This window comes from Podarcis pityusensis (assembly GCF_964106645.2).
Source record: "Podarcis pityusensis genome assembly, chromosome: 5".
Classification (NCBI taxonomy): domain Eukaryota; kingdom Metazoa; phylum Chordata; class Lepidosauria; order Squamata; family Lacertidae; genus Podarcis; species Podarcis pityusensis.
This window is the reverse complement of record NC_138032.1, coordinates 78,387,055-78,404,781: the sequence shown is the minus strand read 5'-3', so window position 1 is coordinate 78,404,781 and position 17,727 is coordinate 78,387,055. Positions and strand designations below refer to the sequence as shown.

General features: G+C 43.0%; 1 protein-coding gene across 4 annotated transcripts; it reads left to right on the top strand.

Annotated features, from left to right (window-relative positions):
- Positions 1–249: 249 nt before the first annotated feature.
- On the top strand, positions 250–16,152 carry GHITM (growth hormone inducible transmembrane protein). 4 transcript variants are annotated; one of them, XM_081005057.1, is made up of 9 exons: positions 250–408; positions 4,049–4,203; positions 5,747–5,846; positions 8,032–8,143; positions 9,773–9,914; positions 11,145–11,253; positions 12,649–12,837; positions 13,646–13,823; positions 14,917–16,152. In XM_081005057.1, the coding sequence occupies exons 2-9, from the start codon at positions 4,078–4,080 to the stop codon at positions 15,002–15,004; spliced, it is 1,044 nt and encodes a 347-aa protein (XP_080861183.1). In that variant the 5' UTR covers positions 250–408; positions 4,049–4,077; the 3' UTR covers positions 15,005–16,152. The 4 variants fall into 4 exon arrangements, with proteins under 4 accessions (XP_080861183.1, XP_080861186.1, XP_080861184.1 ...); XM_081005060.1 differs by having other exon boundaries at positions 337–417; XM_081005058.1 differs by having other exon boundaries at positions 370–517.
- Positions 16,153–17,727: the final 1,575 nt, after the last annotated feature.

Below are 17,727 nucleotides of genomic sequence, written 5' to 3'. Positions count from 1 at the left end.
GTAGATGAAAATCATAAATGAACTTTAAAAAATTCTGCATTTGCTGGTTGTTTGTTTGCACATTTCTTCTCTGCCCTCCCCCCCCCCCTCCGTACAAAGCGACCCAGAGGCGCTTGCCCTCATCCAACATGGCGGTCCGCAGCTTCCCATACCCGGAACGAAGATGGATGCCCCACTCCCCGCCGCATGACGCACGCCCTAGGCGTTTCCGCGGCGACGGCTGCGGCCTTTCGCCGAGACGTCGAGAAGGGAACCGTCCTAGTTTGCCCTCAGTCAAAATGGCCGGCCGAGCCTTACGAGGGAGAGGCGGAAAACAGAGGCGCGCGTGAGCAGAGCCGCTCTTCCCAGAAGGCTTTGCGCCGGCGCCGTTTCCCGGTGTCAAACGCGGAGCGAGACGGACGGTGGTAGGTGAGTGAGGTCGGAATTCGGCGTGGAATCGGTTTATTTTGGCGGAGGGGGGGGGCAGCGCTTCCCTCTGTGGCCGTTCTTTGCTCCGGGAGGGGTTCCGTGTTCACAGGTAAGAGAGGGACGGGTGGGAATAGTCCCCGTGTGAGGAAGCGAAGATACACGCAGATATTAAATGCGTATACGCAGATATTAGCTCAATGGCACTTAGGTTAGGCTCGCTATATTCCAAAAAGTAAAATTCCACCAATTGTGGAGGTTTTATTTTGTTTTGTTTTAGAAACCCACCAAGATTGTCGAGCTTATTTTTTAGAAACCGCCAAAATTGTGAAGCTTTATTTTAGGAAACGCACCAAAATTGTCGAGCTTTATTTTGGAAGACCAACAAAATTGTCGACCATTTTTAAATTTTTTTTAGGAATCCACCAAGATTGTGGAGCATTTTTTTAAGGAAACCCACCAAGATTGTCAATAATACAAAGCTGAAAATGAATGAACTGCAGCTAAAATATTATGTTCATTTTTCACTTGGTCTAGTCCTTCCCCTGCCCATCCCCCTAATATTCTAAAGAGGGTCCCTTCTCTAGTCTTAAGCGAGTAGCTGGAAGTGGAGAGGCCTAGTACAGTGGGAGTTTCGAACACTGCTCCAAGCCCACGTAGGACAGCAACTGAAAGAATAAAAGTGACTGGTTCCGCTAAGAAATTGCCCGTTCTTGCTGATCCTTTGCGTTTGGTACATTCAGCGACTGTATCATTGATCTGTGGGGACCACAGAAATAATGTTATTTTGGTTGAAAGTTTCAGCATCAATCTCTATTCCTCTATTTTGAGGATTACAAGGCTTGGTGGACATCCTTGTATGCATGCATGCATGTCTTTCCCCTTATTACATCATACAGCCTTGACTCAGCATTTACTTTATAACGGGCTTGGTGACAGACATGGTTACTGTGTTGCTTTCATCTGTAGCTGCTCCCTCTTGTTTTTAGAAGGTCTTAACTAGGGCTGCCGTATTTCAAAAAGTAAAAACCAGGACATCCTAAAAGTTTCCTTTTTTTTTTTTTAGGACACCACCAAAATTGTTGAACAACAAAAGTTGTTGACAAACCTAGAGTTGCCATATCTCCAAAAGTGAAACTCAGGACAAAGTTATTGAGCTTGTTTTTGTTTTTGAAGGGAACTAACAACTATCAGCTTTTTTTGTAAAAGTTACAAGAGTTTTTTGGGTTTTGGAGCTTTTTAAAAGCATTTTCAGCACAATTTTGCTGGTTTTCCTTTCTCTTCACAAGATTTGTTTTATTTTTTAAAAAAATCTGCTAAATTCTTAAAACCTTGGGTAAGGAGAGAATTATCATCATGTGTCTGATTTTTTCTGATTTCTCCAGTTTAAGGCTAAATTAGCAACCCAGCTTGTGACTTCAGCTGTTCCCCGGATAGTTTTTTTTGTTTATGGTGAAAGTTAAATATTTCTTTAATTTTTGTGGCTTAGCCTCAAGGGATCAGTAGCAGCCATGTAACAGGTTTAAAGTGGATGGGAAGTATTAGTGACACAGCTCTGCAATCCTTGCCACTTTTATTTGGCTGTCATTTAAATTACAGCCTCTTAAACAGCTTACTGGGTTGGTGTGTGTTTTGCCCGAGACACAAAAAGTCTTTACTTGCTTGAAGCTTTTGGAAAGGTTTAGAACTGTATTCACCACATTCCAACAAACCCTTTTGGTTCTTGTATTCTACTGACCCTGTTCTGTTTCTGGGGATCAGCAACTTTCAAGTCTGTCTACAGTGGTACCTCGGGTTACAGACGCTTCAGGTTACAGATGCTTCAGGTTACAGTCTCCGCTAACCCAGAAATAGTACCTCGGGTTAAGAACTTTGCTTCAGTATGAGAACAGAAATTGAGCAGCGGCGGCATGGTGGCAGTGGGAGGCCCCATTAGCTAAAGTGATGCTTCAGGTTAAGAACAGTTTCAGGTTAAGAATGGACCTCTAGAACGAATTTAAGTTCTTAACCCGAGGTACCACTGTATATGACCACATTTTAAATTTCAAAGAGGTTGTGTGTATTTTCATTAATGAGTATTTCTTCCGTGTTGAGAATAACAACATGGAAAAACGACATAAAGGGGCAAAGCGAGGATCATATTTACTCCAGTTTGCCTAGCTTCTCTTTTCTTCTTTCTGCCTTTCCACCCCTGTCCCTTGGAAAGTCTAGGTGAAAAGAGAGTAGTCTTGCCTCTGCTTAGCTTAAACTAGGAATAACAAAATAAAGTCTTTCCTTTATTCCTTGTAGATGAGAGATGTAGAAGCTGTGGCCCTCTGTTATTGGACCACAACCCCCCCCCCCATCATACCCAGTGAGAATGCTAAATCTGGAGGGCCAAAGAGTTGCTTATACCTCTCCTAAATGTGCATTTCCACTTTAAAATTTCACAGCAGCTAATGTAACTGAAACTTAGCTTGCACTGTTCTGAGGGCAGATTATCAGGCTGTGGAATCCCTAAGAGATGGTGGCATCACAATGGTTTGAATTCTACTCTGCTGCTGGGATCCTCTCCCTTTCCTCCTCTCCATAAAAACACAGCAAACAGAACCGCAAGGAGGAGAAGCTCAGCTGCTGGGGATAATGTTGTCAGCAGCTGGACATGACCAGGGTGGCAAATGAAACCTTTTGGGAAAGTTGCCTTTGCCTTGAAGTCGCCATCTTCCAGCTCCTGCCTTGCAGCGACAACTTCCAGAGAAACATTGTAGTATACCTTTTTAAAATGTTGGCATTTTAAAGACTGCAAAGGAAGAGAGAGGATAATCTCTTTTGAAGCCTCTTTTCCCAGCAACTGAGTTGAACACACTCAAAAGTGGCAGAGTAAACTTTATTTTTTTCACACACAAAAACAAAACAAAAAGCTGCTACTACTCAAGGCAGTCTGCTGTCCTAATTTAATTTTGAGTACTATTTTTTATCGAAGTTTGATTCTTTTCATTCATAAAGAGGGAGGGGCTGTAGCACATTGTTTGTGCCCATGCTTTACATTTTGAAGGTTCCCAGTTCATGTATGTCTTGATGCGGGTGGCGCTGTGATCTAAACCACTGAGCCTCTTGGGCTTGCCGATCAGAGGGTTGGCCATTATAATACGACGGGGTGAGCTCCCATTGCTTGGTCCCAGCTCCTGCCAACCTAGCAGTTTGAAAGCACACCAGTCAAGTAGATAAATAGGTACCACTGTGGCGGGAAGGTAAATAATGTTTCCTTGCACTCTGGTTTCCGTCACGGTGTTCCGTGTGCCAGAAGCAGTTTAGTCCTGCTAGCCACATGACCTAGAAAGCTGTCTATGGACAAATGCTGGCTCCCTTGGCCTGAAAGCAAGACAAACACCACAACCCCATAGTCTCCTTTGACTGGACTTAATCGTCCAGGGGTCCTTTACCTAGTCTTGAATCCTTGGGATCTCCAGGTAAAAATGTGCTGGACCTTGAAGAGCTGCTTCCAGCAACTACTGGGTTCAACAGTTAAGCAGAGGGATGATTGGAAGCAGCTTCCTATATCTGCTCTCTTTTATATAATGATGTTAGCAATTATTATTTTTGGCTCCATGCTGTGCTTTGCAGTGCAGTTGCTGTTATGTAACTCTCTTTCGTGTTGTTACAGGTAAAATTTTGCCATTGACGACCACAGCCATGTTGGCAGCAAGGTTGGTGTGCCTTCGGGCTCTCCCTTGCCTACGGCCTGCACACCTTCAGGCTTCACCTGCACTGAGAAATTCTGCTGTAAAGACACAGCATTGGCTCTTGCAGCCTTCTAAGGTAGGTGTCTCTTTGGAATCTTATACTAGTTTTGAGATTTCTCTTTTAAAAACAGTTTATGTGCAAGTTAATACATTCAGTACATGAATTAAAGTATCCTATTCTTTTGCTTCTTAAAACCATACGGATCTGCTCCAAGATCTTAGTCCTTGGAAGCCTTTCATGTGAACAGAAAACCATAACTTTCTTTTACATTTGGACAGTTTCTGTTTAATAGCTCTAGCCCTGCAGAGTATGGGTCATGGTCAAGGCAGCACAACTTGACATGTTCATGCAGCTGCATCAAAGCCAGCCCAAAATCTGCCCTGTCTTTGCACACACGCACACCCCACAACTATCTTCATGGGCCCCACTTCTTAGTGGTATGTTCCAACATGGAATTTATTTACTTACTTTAATAGATTCCTGCCTGCCGTTTACTTTAAGGTCCCAGCGCGAGTTACTACAATAAAGTATACAATTATATAAAACAAAATGGTTGTAAACATAAAAGAGGAATCGTGTAAAAACAGCACCATGTGAAACAGATCCAGAATTAAAAACAAAGCAAACATTTAGCAATTCCACATATAAAAACAGCTTTAAGTAGTTAAAGTACAGATGCAGAGTGGGAGAAAAGCTTGTTGAAAGAGGGTGGTCTTCTGTAGATGATGAAGGGACAGCAGAGGTGGTTCTGGTCTGATATTCTGATTCGTACCCTGTAAAATAGAGCTGTCAATAAGATTGTATCTACAGAGCATCCTCTCCTGCAGAGCACAGTGATGGAGCAGGTATAGGAATTTATGTGCCAATACTAACACATTAAACGTAGCATGTTAGCTCATTTTCAGCCAGTGCAATTCTTTCAGCAGTAGCATAACATTGTCTGCCCCAGTGAGTAGTTATGCTCCTGCATTTTGCACTAACTTCAGCTTCTGGGCCAACGTCAAGGGTGGCCTCACATGGAGCCCATTGCAGTAATGCAGTCTGGAGGTTATCAACATATGGACAATGGTGGTCAGACTATCCCAGTCCAGAAACAGACAGATCTGTCTTACCAGCTGAAGCTGATAAAAGACACTCCTAGCCATGGAAGTCATGTGGATGCTTACAGGATACAGGAGCATCCCTCATACCAGGCGCATGCTCCTTCAAGGGGAATACAGTCCTGTCCCAAGCAGTCAGTAGTCCAGTTTTCCGGATTGAGGAACCACCCACCCACAAGGCCTCCTGTTTTGCTGGATTCATAGTTTGTCGGTCCTCTTTTAGCCCATCATGGAGTCCATGCCCCTATCCACGGTTTGAACGGCCTGATACATACATTATGCATGTGAATGACCCAGTTGAGTAAGTTTGGCCTGTCACATTGATATTTCTGCAAACTGGGAGATGATTGTGTGATACATGGTTAGACTCCAGCTATCTTTCCCCATTGTTCAACTCCTCCTAATTTGATCCTTGTTGTGCAGTATGCTGTTTCTCCAGATTAACTGGAGGCATATTTATCATCTGTTCCTTTGACAGCAATCTAGAGTCTTTCTTTCCTTACCTTTTGTTGTAACAGGGATATGCCTCCAAAGCCAGGTTTGGTGTACGCAAGGGGAGAACTGGTCAAGAAATTAAGGAAGCGGCTTTTGAACCATCAATGGAGAAAGTGTTAAAAGGTACCTGTATATCTCTCTCAGATTTCACTTACTGTGGTTGACAAAGGAGAGGCAAAGCAACACTCAAAAGTAGTGTGGAGGCAAATCAATGACTTTCTGTATTTTTACTTTTTGGCTTTAATTTTTAAAAGTTTTAAAAAGAGCCATGATACAGATAAAGCATATAAAAGCACAATTGCCAATTTTTAAATTGATTTATTTCAAAACTGATACAATCAATATCTCTTAAACTTGATTCGTGATCCTCTTGCAAACTGTTTTATTTGTTGCATTTACATAGGGTGATATCTAGCTAAGGTCCCAGTTACACTATACATTTAAAGCAGTATCATATCATTTTAAGCAGTTGCGGCTTCCCCCAAAGAATGCTGGAAACTGTTCTTAAGTGTGCTGACAGTTGTTAAGAGATTCCTATTCCCCTCACACTGCTATAGTTCCCAGGTTAAACCTCTCTGGAAACTGTAGCTCTGTGAGGGGATTAAGGGTCTTCTAACAACTCTTAGCAACTGTAATGAACTACAGTTCCCAGGATTCTTTGGGAGAAGCCATGACTGCTTAAAGTGACATGATACTGCTTTAAATGGGGCCCAAATCACACAATGTCAGTGGATTTAAGTCTGAGTGCAACTTGGTTGGATATCACTCATAGTAACTTTGTGCCAATAAACTTCTGACAGTTTATGTTACAATAAAAAAAATGAAAACAATAAGATGGCAGAAGAACTGATCTCCACAACATCTTCCTCTCTCCTTCCATTCAGGACACAGGTCTTTTAAGTAGCCCCAGGCAAAATTGGAGAGGGACTGTCCTAAGATTGGCTTATAGACTGCCTGCTTTGCACAATAGAAAAAAAGACTCCAGGCAAGCATTATAGATAACACATATAGCATATGTATGATTGAGAGCTTTCTTATGGATTCGGGGCCTTGTAAGCACAGGGACTCTGTGCCAGGTTCCTGAATACACCATCCTGCCTCTCAGCAGGATTCATCCATTGATCCCTCTGGGAGATCATGTACTCCAGTTTTATGTCCTATAGCTACCTGAGCTCTGCAGTACATTCATTTCTTAAACCACGAATATATAAATATAATTTCGCCAGCTAAACCACATTTATTTTATATCGCATGGCAAAACACTGTTTTGGACATTTGACTTTCAAATAAGTGATCTTGCCTGAGTCCTCACATCAGAATTCCCACCTCCTCTTGCCTCTGCCTAGATATTATTATATGAAGCAACAGACATGCGGGATGAATGATTATAGGTTTTGGAATACATTGCAAAGCAGTATGAGCTAATTGTCATAGTAGCCTATTAGTATGCATGGTGGTTCTGAACTGTATGGGTAACGTGCTTTAAAGCAATTCCTCTTTGTCAAAATCTCGGAACAGCCTTGTGGCTTACGGATAATTGCCATTTTATTGCAGCTCTATTAAAATGGTCCTTGGTTTCCTTATTTTTAGAAGTTTACAGTGCAATCCAAATCTCCTTGCAAAGGACTGTTCAATTTGGGCTGTCTCACCAACCAGCCCCTGTGCAGGTGGGATCCCTGCTGGTGGCAGCCAGCAGCAAGCTCCAAAATGTGAGGTTCTGAGGGCAGGAGAGGGCCAGGGCTGAGCCACCCTGGGATCTGTCGGATCCTGAGCCAGTTTAACTGCCTTTTCATGATGGCATCAGGCCCCATTGCTCAAGGTTAGCATGGCAGTCTTTCTCCACCCTGACTGCTGGGCAGCCGAGCAACAGATGCAGTGATGGTTCTTGCAACCAAGGTTTGGATTGCACCATTAATTGTATGAAACTTTTGCCCTTCTAAACAATTGGTAGTGAACTCTGTATGCATGGCAAAAGATTATAGGCATAAAGTAAACAGGATGCATGGCAGTTCTCTCAGTTCTCTGGCCATAAGTACATAGTGAAGAGCTAGAAACTTCAGTGTTCATTCAAGAAGAATACAAATGAAATCTTCTAAAGTTGATGTTAAAGAATCATCGCTTCGACACTGGTGATCTTTGCTTCTTCCAGTATAAATCATACCAACCCACTCACTCACTTGTTCAGCTATTCAATGTGTATTTCTTAGGAGAAAACTACTTACTTCTGAAATCATAACATTGCATTGGTGTTGCCACAAAATGGGGAAAACGTTTTATGGGGTAAGCTTAATTTTATTCTCTTTACCAGTTGATCGAATGGGGAGATGGATTGTCGCCGGAGGTGCTGCTATCGGCCTTGGGGCAGTTTGTTACTACGGATTGGGGATGTCCAACGAGATCGGAGCCATTGAAAAGGCCATGTAAGTAAAATACCCAAAATGTGTCGAGTTCTTGTGGTCACAACAAGACAGTTAAAAGCAATTTCAGTGAAATCAATCTATAGTTAGAGCTGTGTTTTTGAAAGTTCACTCTTTCTTTCTTTTTCTGAACATGACAAAACCGTGATTAAATGTGTGGTGCCCTTCTGCTTCGAGGGACTCAGAACCAGAAAGAATCTCTTGATTTGTCATTAATGATTCTGCTAAACCAGTGACCAAAAAGATACAGAAGCTACTGGTTTTGGCTGCAACCCAACCCCCCCAGTCAGCTGGGCTGGAGGGAGTTTGGATGAGGCAGAAAGATTTCTCCACCCGGCGCTGTCTAGCTTTACCAGTCAGGATGTTTCAGGGGCAGAGTTCAGCCAGCAAAGGAGCCAAGCAGTTCTGATCTGGCTGGCTTCTGTCCTGTGATGGCAGCAGGCCCGCTTTGAGCCTGGAAACTGGCAGAGTTTCAGCAAGAATCGGGTTACCCAGGCTGAGCCGAAAGGAGGGTTTAGGTGAGGGCTAGGGTGGGGAGTGTTTTGCAAAAATATTTTGGTGTCAGCAGTGGCATTTCCCCATCAACTTTTTAGGGGTTGGTTGAAAAACATTAAATCCATAGAGTGAACACTGACAGGTTTGGATTATCTATGTGACCATTGTAAGAAAGAAACGTAGCTCATTTTCTAAAAAGGCCTCATTTGTCCTCAGTGGCACCATCCCATCCATAATGTGACCCCTAAATGACTGAAATCATTTTAAAATGAAACCAAGAAAAAAATGGTGCTCAAATAGCAGTGGAGCAGAGAATCGGTGTTCTGTGGGAAGCAGATTGGGTATAACAGGGGCAGAAGAAGCCATGCTTTTCCTGCTATGTAGATGTATTTAAAGATGCATCTTCTCCAGCCCATCCTAGATGCGAGTCGTAAATATTCCGTTGGCCTATTCTGTGTTTAGGATGCAAGGAGGAAGTGTGATATGTGAAACATCTGTGCTTTTCTGATCGCTATTAGTCTTTTGAATAAATCATAACGGTAGCCATTGAAATTTTGGGTTTTGAAGTCAGAAATATAATTGGCTAGAAATTTTGGGGAGAAATGGTTACAGCAAAAGAGAAAATGGTTCTATTAAAGAGAATTTTCTCGCCTTAATCTACCCCCATCCCTACCCTATTCTGGTTGTGGCATGTTGCTATTTTAAAAAAAAAGGAGAGAGAAAAATAGGAGGACCTTTCCTTCTCATAGTTGTTAAAATGCCTTTGTACAGGTGCCTTTTTGAGCTAACACACAATGTAAAAGTGAACAAAAATTAATTGCCCAATGGGCAAATGATAAAAAACCAGCTGAGAGATCCAAAACTACTCTGTGGCTAGAGACATGTGGTTGCAGAGAAATATGGTCTCAGATTCCTCACATTGTATTTTTTACTGTCACCTTAATAACTAACATGACATCCACAACACATGCTATATTAAGGGAGCAAAGGGAGTGTCACAAACCCATTTCATTGAAAGCCTGGATTGCAAGTATTGAAAACATTTTTTCTTCCTTCAGAGTGAAAACTTGCTACTTGCTGTATTCTTGCCCCCTTTAACATATTCATATAACTTAAATATATTCTGTTTGTTTCCAGCATCTGGCCGCAGTATGTGAAAGACAGAATCCGTTCCACCTACATGTATTTTGCAGGAAGTGTTGGTTTGACAGCATTGTCTGCTGTTTTAGTTAGCAGATCTCCAGCCCTCATGGGGCTAATGATGAGGGGGTCTTGGCTGGTAAGTTCAGTTTTTTTGGTGTTCTCTATCTAACATCGGTTAGAATGCATCTCTCAAAAGAATTCTTCAACCTCCTGTTGACTGAGTTAAATTTTCTCATAACCTGTAGGGGCTCTCTAAATCGCAAGTGATGAAAAGACCAATAGGTGGACAGGATTCAATAAAATATCCCATGGTTTTGACCCTATTTGAGTGGTGCTGCTTCTCACAGAGAACCCAGGGAACTGTAGCATAGGCGTGCTCAGTTAGTTGCCCGCTTGCCAAATGAAAAACGTCAAAATATTACGTGTTGTTTCATGTGTGAGAGACTGTTTCTGGAGTGAAGCACTTACGGCCAGGTTTGCACAGAGCCGGGATTAACACAATCTCTCTCACGCTGCTTAGTTAACAATTAAAACAGGTGGGTTTTCAGTATTGATGCTGAAGTCTGTCCGCACAGTGAGGGACAAGTATTGCATGTTCTTTTGGGGGGCAGGCGTGTTCTTCCAGAAACAAGGAGATTTTATACCTTGTTGGAATATAATTTATTTTGCCAGGGATGGCACTTGGTCGGCAGCAGATCTGTGCTTGCTATAGGTTAATCGCCTATTAACACAGCCCCTTCAAAGCTTATCTTCCTAATTTCTTTAACAGTGTGGTTGGAAATAGACGTGGAGAAACAAGGGACCTAGTTTCACCACATGGCAGTAAATTGAAGAGTTTGCAGTCACATGCTGAAGCGGTGATGGCATTATGCTGCAATCCCAACCCCAGTTACGTGGGAATATGCTCCACTGAATTTTCTGGGATTTATTTCTGAATAGAGATGGATGGGACTGCAGCATAAGCCTCAAATCTCACTTTTTAAAACACCCAGTATCTGCCATCTTGCCAAAAAAAACAACCTGAAGATCCATTGTGCCCACTAGAGGGAGCTGCCGCTAATTTAGTCAAATATTGCCTTTGCGTGGAAGGTTTCGGCAAAATAATGTGTGACTGAAACACACTGGCTAGGAAGCAAATGTATTGCACAAGTATAGCCATTGCCAAAGCAGAATTGGACGAAGCTGCCTGAATAGGACCTTTGTGACACGAGTATAATTTCCTGCTATGTTATCTGGGGAAAGACCCCGAGTGAATATTGCCGTATCATAAGTGAACTTTAGTCAGCTGTAAAATGCTTAGTAAAAAAACAAAAACAAACCCAAAAATATAAAACAATTTGCTAGTAATAACAACAATCTTTTACAGGCAATTGGTGCGACATTTGCTGCAATGATTGGTGCTGGAATGCTGGTTAGATCAATAGATTATGAACAGAGCCCTGTCCCTAAACATCTGGCTTGGATGCTGCATGCAGGTAGGTGGCTTCTGATTTTCCCAAACAATTATTGTTGTTGCTGTTGTTGACCTCAAATGTAAGTTGCGTTGAGAATTCCCCTGATCAGCTCCCTGATTTATTTATTGATTCACTGAAGGATGGATAGTTCTCACTTGCCGTCAGAAACATACTTGACAATCCAGCTGATTTGGTGTGGAGCTGTAGAATAGTGCTGAGGTTAAAATACATTTAGAGGGAGGCAATCAAGGGTTGTTGTTGTTGTTGTTGTTGTTGTTGTTGTTGTTGTTAGAATGTATATACTGCCCTATACCCAGAAACACTGGCCTTAAAGACACATGCCATCTAGTGTGAAGATATTTAAACATGCAGTTATCAGGTTCCAAACACCATGCACGCAGTTCCACATCCATATGTGGCAATCTTGGCTTCTCCTGGTGTCATTTCTTTCTGCCCCCCCCCCCCCCAAAAGCCCTCAGGTCCAAAGGTTGGATCCCTCAAGAATAGCACCCCTGGAAGGGCAAGGGATAACTTGCTAGAAGCTGGACAGTCTTCATGCATGCATGGAAGTGGGTTTTAAAAAGATATATATTAAGGAATTTTTCTATTACAAAACATATGTACCTTTCACAGTCTGTCTCTTCTCTCCACTTTTAATTCATAGAGTCTTATTCTCAGTTCATTTACATTTAGGGAGTGACACTTTTGTCATAGACATCTTGCAGTCTGGGGGGGGGAGGGGGTCAGATGGGATCCAGAGCGTCTGTTGCAGTTCCCTTGCAGTGTTCAGTTCTACAGAATTTTCATGGCATCTAGCATAGACTTGGGTTGTTGTTGACTCATAAGGGTGTCGTGGAACTCCAATCTGAGGAAGCCTGGGGTGATTTAAAATATTGGCACTTGAGGCCAACGTTGCAGCAGGGTGAAAATGTGATTGCCTCATCACCAGTCGGTAGTTAACTAGGTTTGCCATATTTCAAAAAGTAAAAACCAGGACACGCTGAACATTGTTGAGCTTGTTTTAGGAAGATCCCAAAATTGTTGAGCTGTTTTTAGGGGAAACCCAAAAGCGTTCTTCAACCGTGATTTTTCGATTGACGTCTTAAGATGGCTTTGACATCCCAGTAATGTCCGGGAAAATCCAGACATATGGCAACCCTAAGTTAACTTTGCCCAATACGTATTCCCATTTATCTAACTTGTATCCCAAACTTACAACACTGATTTGTTTCTAGGGCAGCTGACAGTGTAGTAAAACATAAAAAGTTCGAACTAAAACAGCAACAGGCGATTTAAATAGATGGCAAGTCTAAGCTCCTCTAAGTTCGGTTTCTGTTCGCAGTCCTTAAAAGCCTTGATGTGCCATGGATGCAGTTGAGTAACTGAATTAATATTTGTGCCTCTTTCTTCCCTCAGGTGTCATGGGTGCCGTTGTGGCTCCCCTTACTCTACTGGGTGGCCCCCTGCTTATTCGAGCTGCTTGGTACACAGCAGGAATCGTTGGTGGTCTCTCGACTGTGGCTATGTGCGCACCGAGTGAGAAGTTTCTGAACATGGGAGCGCCACTGGGAGTGGGCTTTGGCCTCGTGCTTGCTTCTTCCCTTGGTCAGTGGATGATGTTGGGTGTAGAGTGTGATTGACCTGCCTAGAATCAAGCTTGCTTTATGCATTCCATCTGTTCCTTAACTGTCAGGGAAGTGGGAACGGCTGAAAAGCCGAGAGGGGAGAGAGGCAATTATAGAGAGCCTAAAGAGTTTATCAGCAGTCTCTCATCCGACTCAGAGGAGGAAATAGGGACGGGGGAGCCAGTGTCCGGAACTAGCTTCTCCCAGATCAGAGGAAGTAGGAGGGGTGCACTACGGCGATGGGCCTGCTGGGGGAGGAGGAGTAAAAGATTGGCAGTCGAGACATCTGATTGAGCTAGGCACGGACGTGTTTTTGAACTCTTGTAACAGCTTTGAACTTTTGGCAATAAATTTTCAAGACAGAAATGGCTGTGTGCCGGGAAAGTTATCTCTGCTAGCTTTGGCCGCATAAACCCCTTACATTAACAAATGTGTTCCGAAAATTTGTGTTATGTACATTTTTGCTGGTTGGCCATCTACGTTTCTCGGCATATTAAAAATGTTCTGTTTGAAATCAGACCTACTCAGGTTTGTATGTCGCTCTGGCTCTCCCTCCCGCCCCACAGTGAGCTTGTAAAGAGCAAATATCGGACATCTAAAGTAAGAAAAAGGGAGGCTGATTATAAGTAACATGTCCTCAGTGATTTCATGATCAATATCTTATTTAGATAATGCTTTCCATTCAATGGTGCATTTTGCATATGAAAGCACTGTTTGCATGTGGCATAACTGTGTGTGTCCCCAAAATGCATACTTGGTTCTTGATAGCCTTTGTGTATATCTTCCAGGATCAATGTTCTTTCCTCCTACGACTGCTTTTGGCGCCGGCCTCTATTCTGTCGCTGTTTACGGTGGCTTGATACTTTTCAGCATGTTCCTGCTCTATGACACCCAGAAAGTCGTACACCGTGCAGAAACTCAACCTCTGTATGGCGTAGGGATGCAAAAGTATGACCCCATCAACATGTAAGTGCTTCCTCTTGATAAACGTGACGCAAATGAAACATTTAGAGAATCCTAGTCTTCTGGAATACAAGAAACTGTGTGCATGCTATGTTTAGGTCTGCCTAGAAGTCTATAGTAGTAATAATAATAATAATAATAATAATAATAATAATAATAATAATTTATTATTTGTAGCCCGCCAATGTGGCTGGGTTTCCCCAGCCACTCTGGGCAGCTTCCACAGAGACCAAAAATACACTAAAATGTCACACATTAAAAACTTCCCTGAACAGGGCTGCCTTAAGATGTCTTCTGAATGTCAGGTAGTTGTTTATCGCTTTGACATCTGATGGGAGGGCGTTCCACAGGGCGGGCACCACTACCGAGAAGGCCCTCTGCCTGGTTCCCTGTAGCTTTGCTTCTCGCAATGAGGGAACCACCAGACCTTTTAATAAAGGGTGCCTTGTCATTCTTTTCAGGGATTGCTTCTTAGAAGGTTAGGAAGATGAGGAGCAGCTGCACCAGGAGGCCGTGTGCAATAGACAACCTCTGATTTTCATTAGCTATCGCCAGTAAAAACAACCCTTTGTGTTACAGGCTTAGAACAGCTGTTACCTAGTTTAAGGAGAGCAATTTCCAGGCCATTCTGCAAGAAAGCTTTGCAAATACAGCCGTACCTTGGAAGTCATATGGAATCTGTTCCGGAAGTCTGTTCGACTTCCAAAATATTTGGAAACCAAAGTGCGGCTTTGTATTGGCTGCAGGAAGCTCCTGCAGCCAATTGGAATCCCCGTTGGACGTTTGGGTTCCAAAACATCTGAGTACCAAGGCGTTTGGGATCCAAGGTACGACTGTACTGGTGGCAGCAAGGAGTATACAAGAGGAGTACAGATGACTGGGGAGGAAGCCATTTGTGGATAGTATTCACTAATATTTGTTTGTATACACTAGTAAGGTCCGTGAACTTAGTTTGCTGTGTTTTTGTCTCAAAACCGCGAATGGACTTCAGTTTGAACACCAGGGTGCTGTGCCAAATCATTTGCATCATTCTTTTTTCCTTGCTAGAGGACAAGGAAAGTTTGTTGAACTAATGGCTGCTTTTCTTGTCTTTCAGGTGTATGGGTATATACATGGATACTCTAAACATCTTCATCAGAGTCGCCACCATGCTTGCTACCGGCAGTGGCAACAGGAGAAAATAGACCGCAACTTCCTTCCTTGGGCCAAACTGATAGCTCACCAAGAACTTTGGCTTGTCTGATTAGCACATTATATCTCCTAAAACTGCCGCTGGGTTGGAGGCAGCTTTCATGTAGCAGTCAGATATTCCTAGCACTTCCACATGACCTTTTAAGGTGTTTTCGGAGTAATGTGATTTGGATCTTAACACGAGTGGAAAGTAAATTGCTGCATGCCATTAAATCATTTCTCCCTGATTTGGGGGGGTTTGGAAATGTGTAAGAAGTTTATTTTAAAATATGTAGATTTGTAGCCGGTGTAAGTTTAACTTCCTCCTCTTCAAAGGTGAAGTTGTGGTCTTAACTCCGTATATAGGAGCAGACCCAAAGGGCACTGCATTTAAACCAAAATTAACGTCAAAGGGAGCTGTATTTGGAAGTTATTTGCAACAGATTGTGCTCCGCAGCATACTCTTTGGTGGTAACTGAATGTAACATACTCAGGACTGATAACAGAAATGGCTAATAAAATAAAACCTCTAAAAGGATATTTGTTAGGATCCTCTTTGCTTTCCCTTGCAGACAATTGGGGAACTTACCAGCAGACTATATTGTATTTGTACTACTGTCACACAAATGCCATCAGCTAAGTGTTTCTTCTCTTTGAAGAAATTGTGGAAGCAACGCTGAAGTGTAGGTTAACTCAAGAGTTGCTTTTCGCTATCGCTAACAGCAAGGGTAAAGGAATCAATCTGAGCATTTCTGACCTGCATTTTCCTTCAAAGTCAAACTGGGACACAATTTTAACTTTGAAGCCCTCATCCCTCTATTCCGGGCTCAAAATGTTACCTATCGACTGGCAGTTTCTTTTGATATTTAACTAAAGACATGTAGCCTCCTTTACAGAACACTGATTTCTAAAAGATGTCTAATTCAAGAGCCACACTTCTGAAAAGAATATTTTTTTAAAGCTGGGAAAGCAGATGTATGTGAATTCATTCATCAGACGGAACAGAAGTTATTTTGGAAATTGCTGGACCTCTTTGTTACCATAGTACTCGTCTGTTATTTTTAAGGATTGTGGCACAGCAATTCAGTAACTTTATTTTCCATCCGCCTTTGCCATTTGTGCTTGTACCAGCTTCTGAAACAATAAAGTCTTAGCTGAGAAATTTATTGGTCTTGTTTTCTGTAAGGTGCTACAGAGATACTTTACTTAAAACTGTACTTTTAAAAACACTTTTCATATACTTGAAGGCATATACTTTTCTCCTTTTTAGGGGAAAATTGAGTGTTCACAGGTCGTACTCTGTTTAGTAATCTGCCAGCTCCATAGAGCTCTCCTTTCGCTCCACCAGGCATCCATATTTGGGGCATTTTTTGTTTCCTTGTGTTTTACGCCTATAGTCTCAGAGGCTTCTGGATGTTGTTGGGGAGGGTGGGGAGCCTTTGGAAGTCGCTAAAACCGTCGGAAGGGGTTTTCCTTGAGAGGAGACATGTTTTTGGAGATGGGTCTTTCTGCAGACCCATCAGAGTCTGGGGACCCTGGGCACTTGTGCAAGGGATCCTGGTATATGCCCTGAATCCAGCATCAGCGACTCCCTCACCTGCCCAGGTGTAGGAAACCTGAAAAGCTTGCTCCAGCACTCCTAGAGGTTCTGGATGGAATCTACACACATATAAAAAATGATGTGAAAATGCTTTATGTTAACGTTTCGAAAAATAAATTGAAATTACCATAGCTCACTGTTACCATCTAGTGTCACGTTTGTATATTGCACCTTACAACAAACTTAAAACGTTTTATCTGCAGCTATATAGCTGGGTCCCTGGTACACTGGGAAAAGAGGGGAGGGGGCTGGCTCATGTCTACACGCCACAGGATGCCACCCTTTTGTTCTTGAAGGGCTGACCTATCTGGGACAGGCTCTTGGCTACCTGCAGCCTTACGTCCGATTCACCTGAAAGTGGTGCCTGGTAGGCCAAAACCGGTGCCAGATAGGCCACGTTTCCAGGTACGCCAAAAAAATGAGCCCTCGGCACCCTGACCTGCATGTCACGGTTTTCGCCAAAAATCCGCCGTCGTCCGATTCACTCGAAAACGGCACCAAACACCTGCAAATGGCCCCCTGCAACTTTGGGTGGTGGAAACACCACGTTTTATGGTAGGCCAAAAAAAAAAGGCCTCGGCACCCTGACCTGCAGGTCACGGTTTTCGGCAAAATTACAACGTCCGATTCACTCCAAAACGGCGCCAAACACCTGCAAGTGTTCCCTACAACCTCTGGCATTGTGAACGCCACGTTTCACAGTAGGCCATAAATTGATGTCTGATTCCCTTGACAACGGTGCCAAACACCTGCAAATGGCCACCTGCAGCGTTTGGCACTGCAAACGTCGCTTTTCCTGGTAGGCAGTGGCCAATTTGCAGGTGTTTGGTGCCATTTTTGAATGAATTGAAATTGAAATTGTCACTTGTACAACTTGTATACAGTGAGATTACATGAGCACCCCCCACTCAGCTCTCTTAGTCTTAATTCCCCTCGTTTACTGATGCACATCCACCAAACCCGAAAGTCAGTTGCCCTGTTGTTATCTTTTCATTCAGCAGCCTAACAGCCCATGGATAGAAGCTGTTCTTTACCCTGTTGGTGCAACTAATCATGCTTCTATATCTTCTGCCTGAGGGCAGGAGATCAAGAAAGTGCCGGCCAGGGTGTGAATCATCCCTAAGAATTTTCCTCACT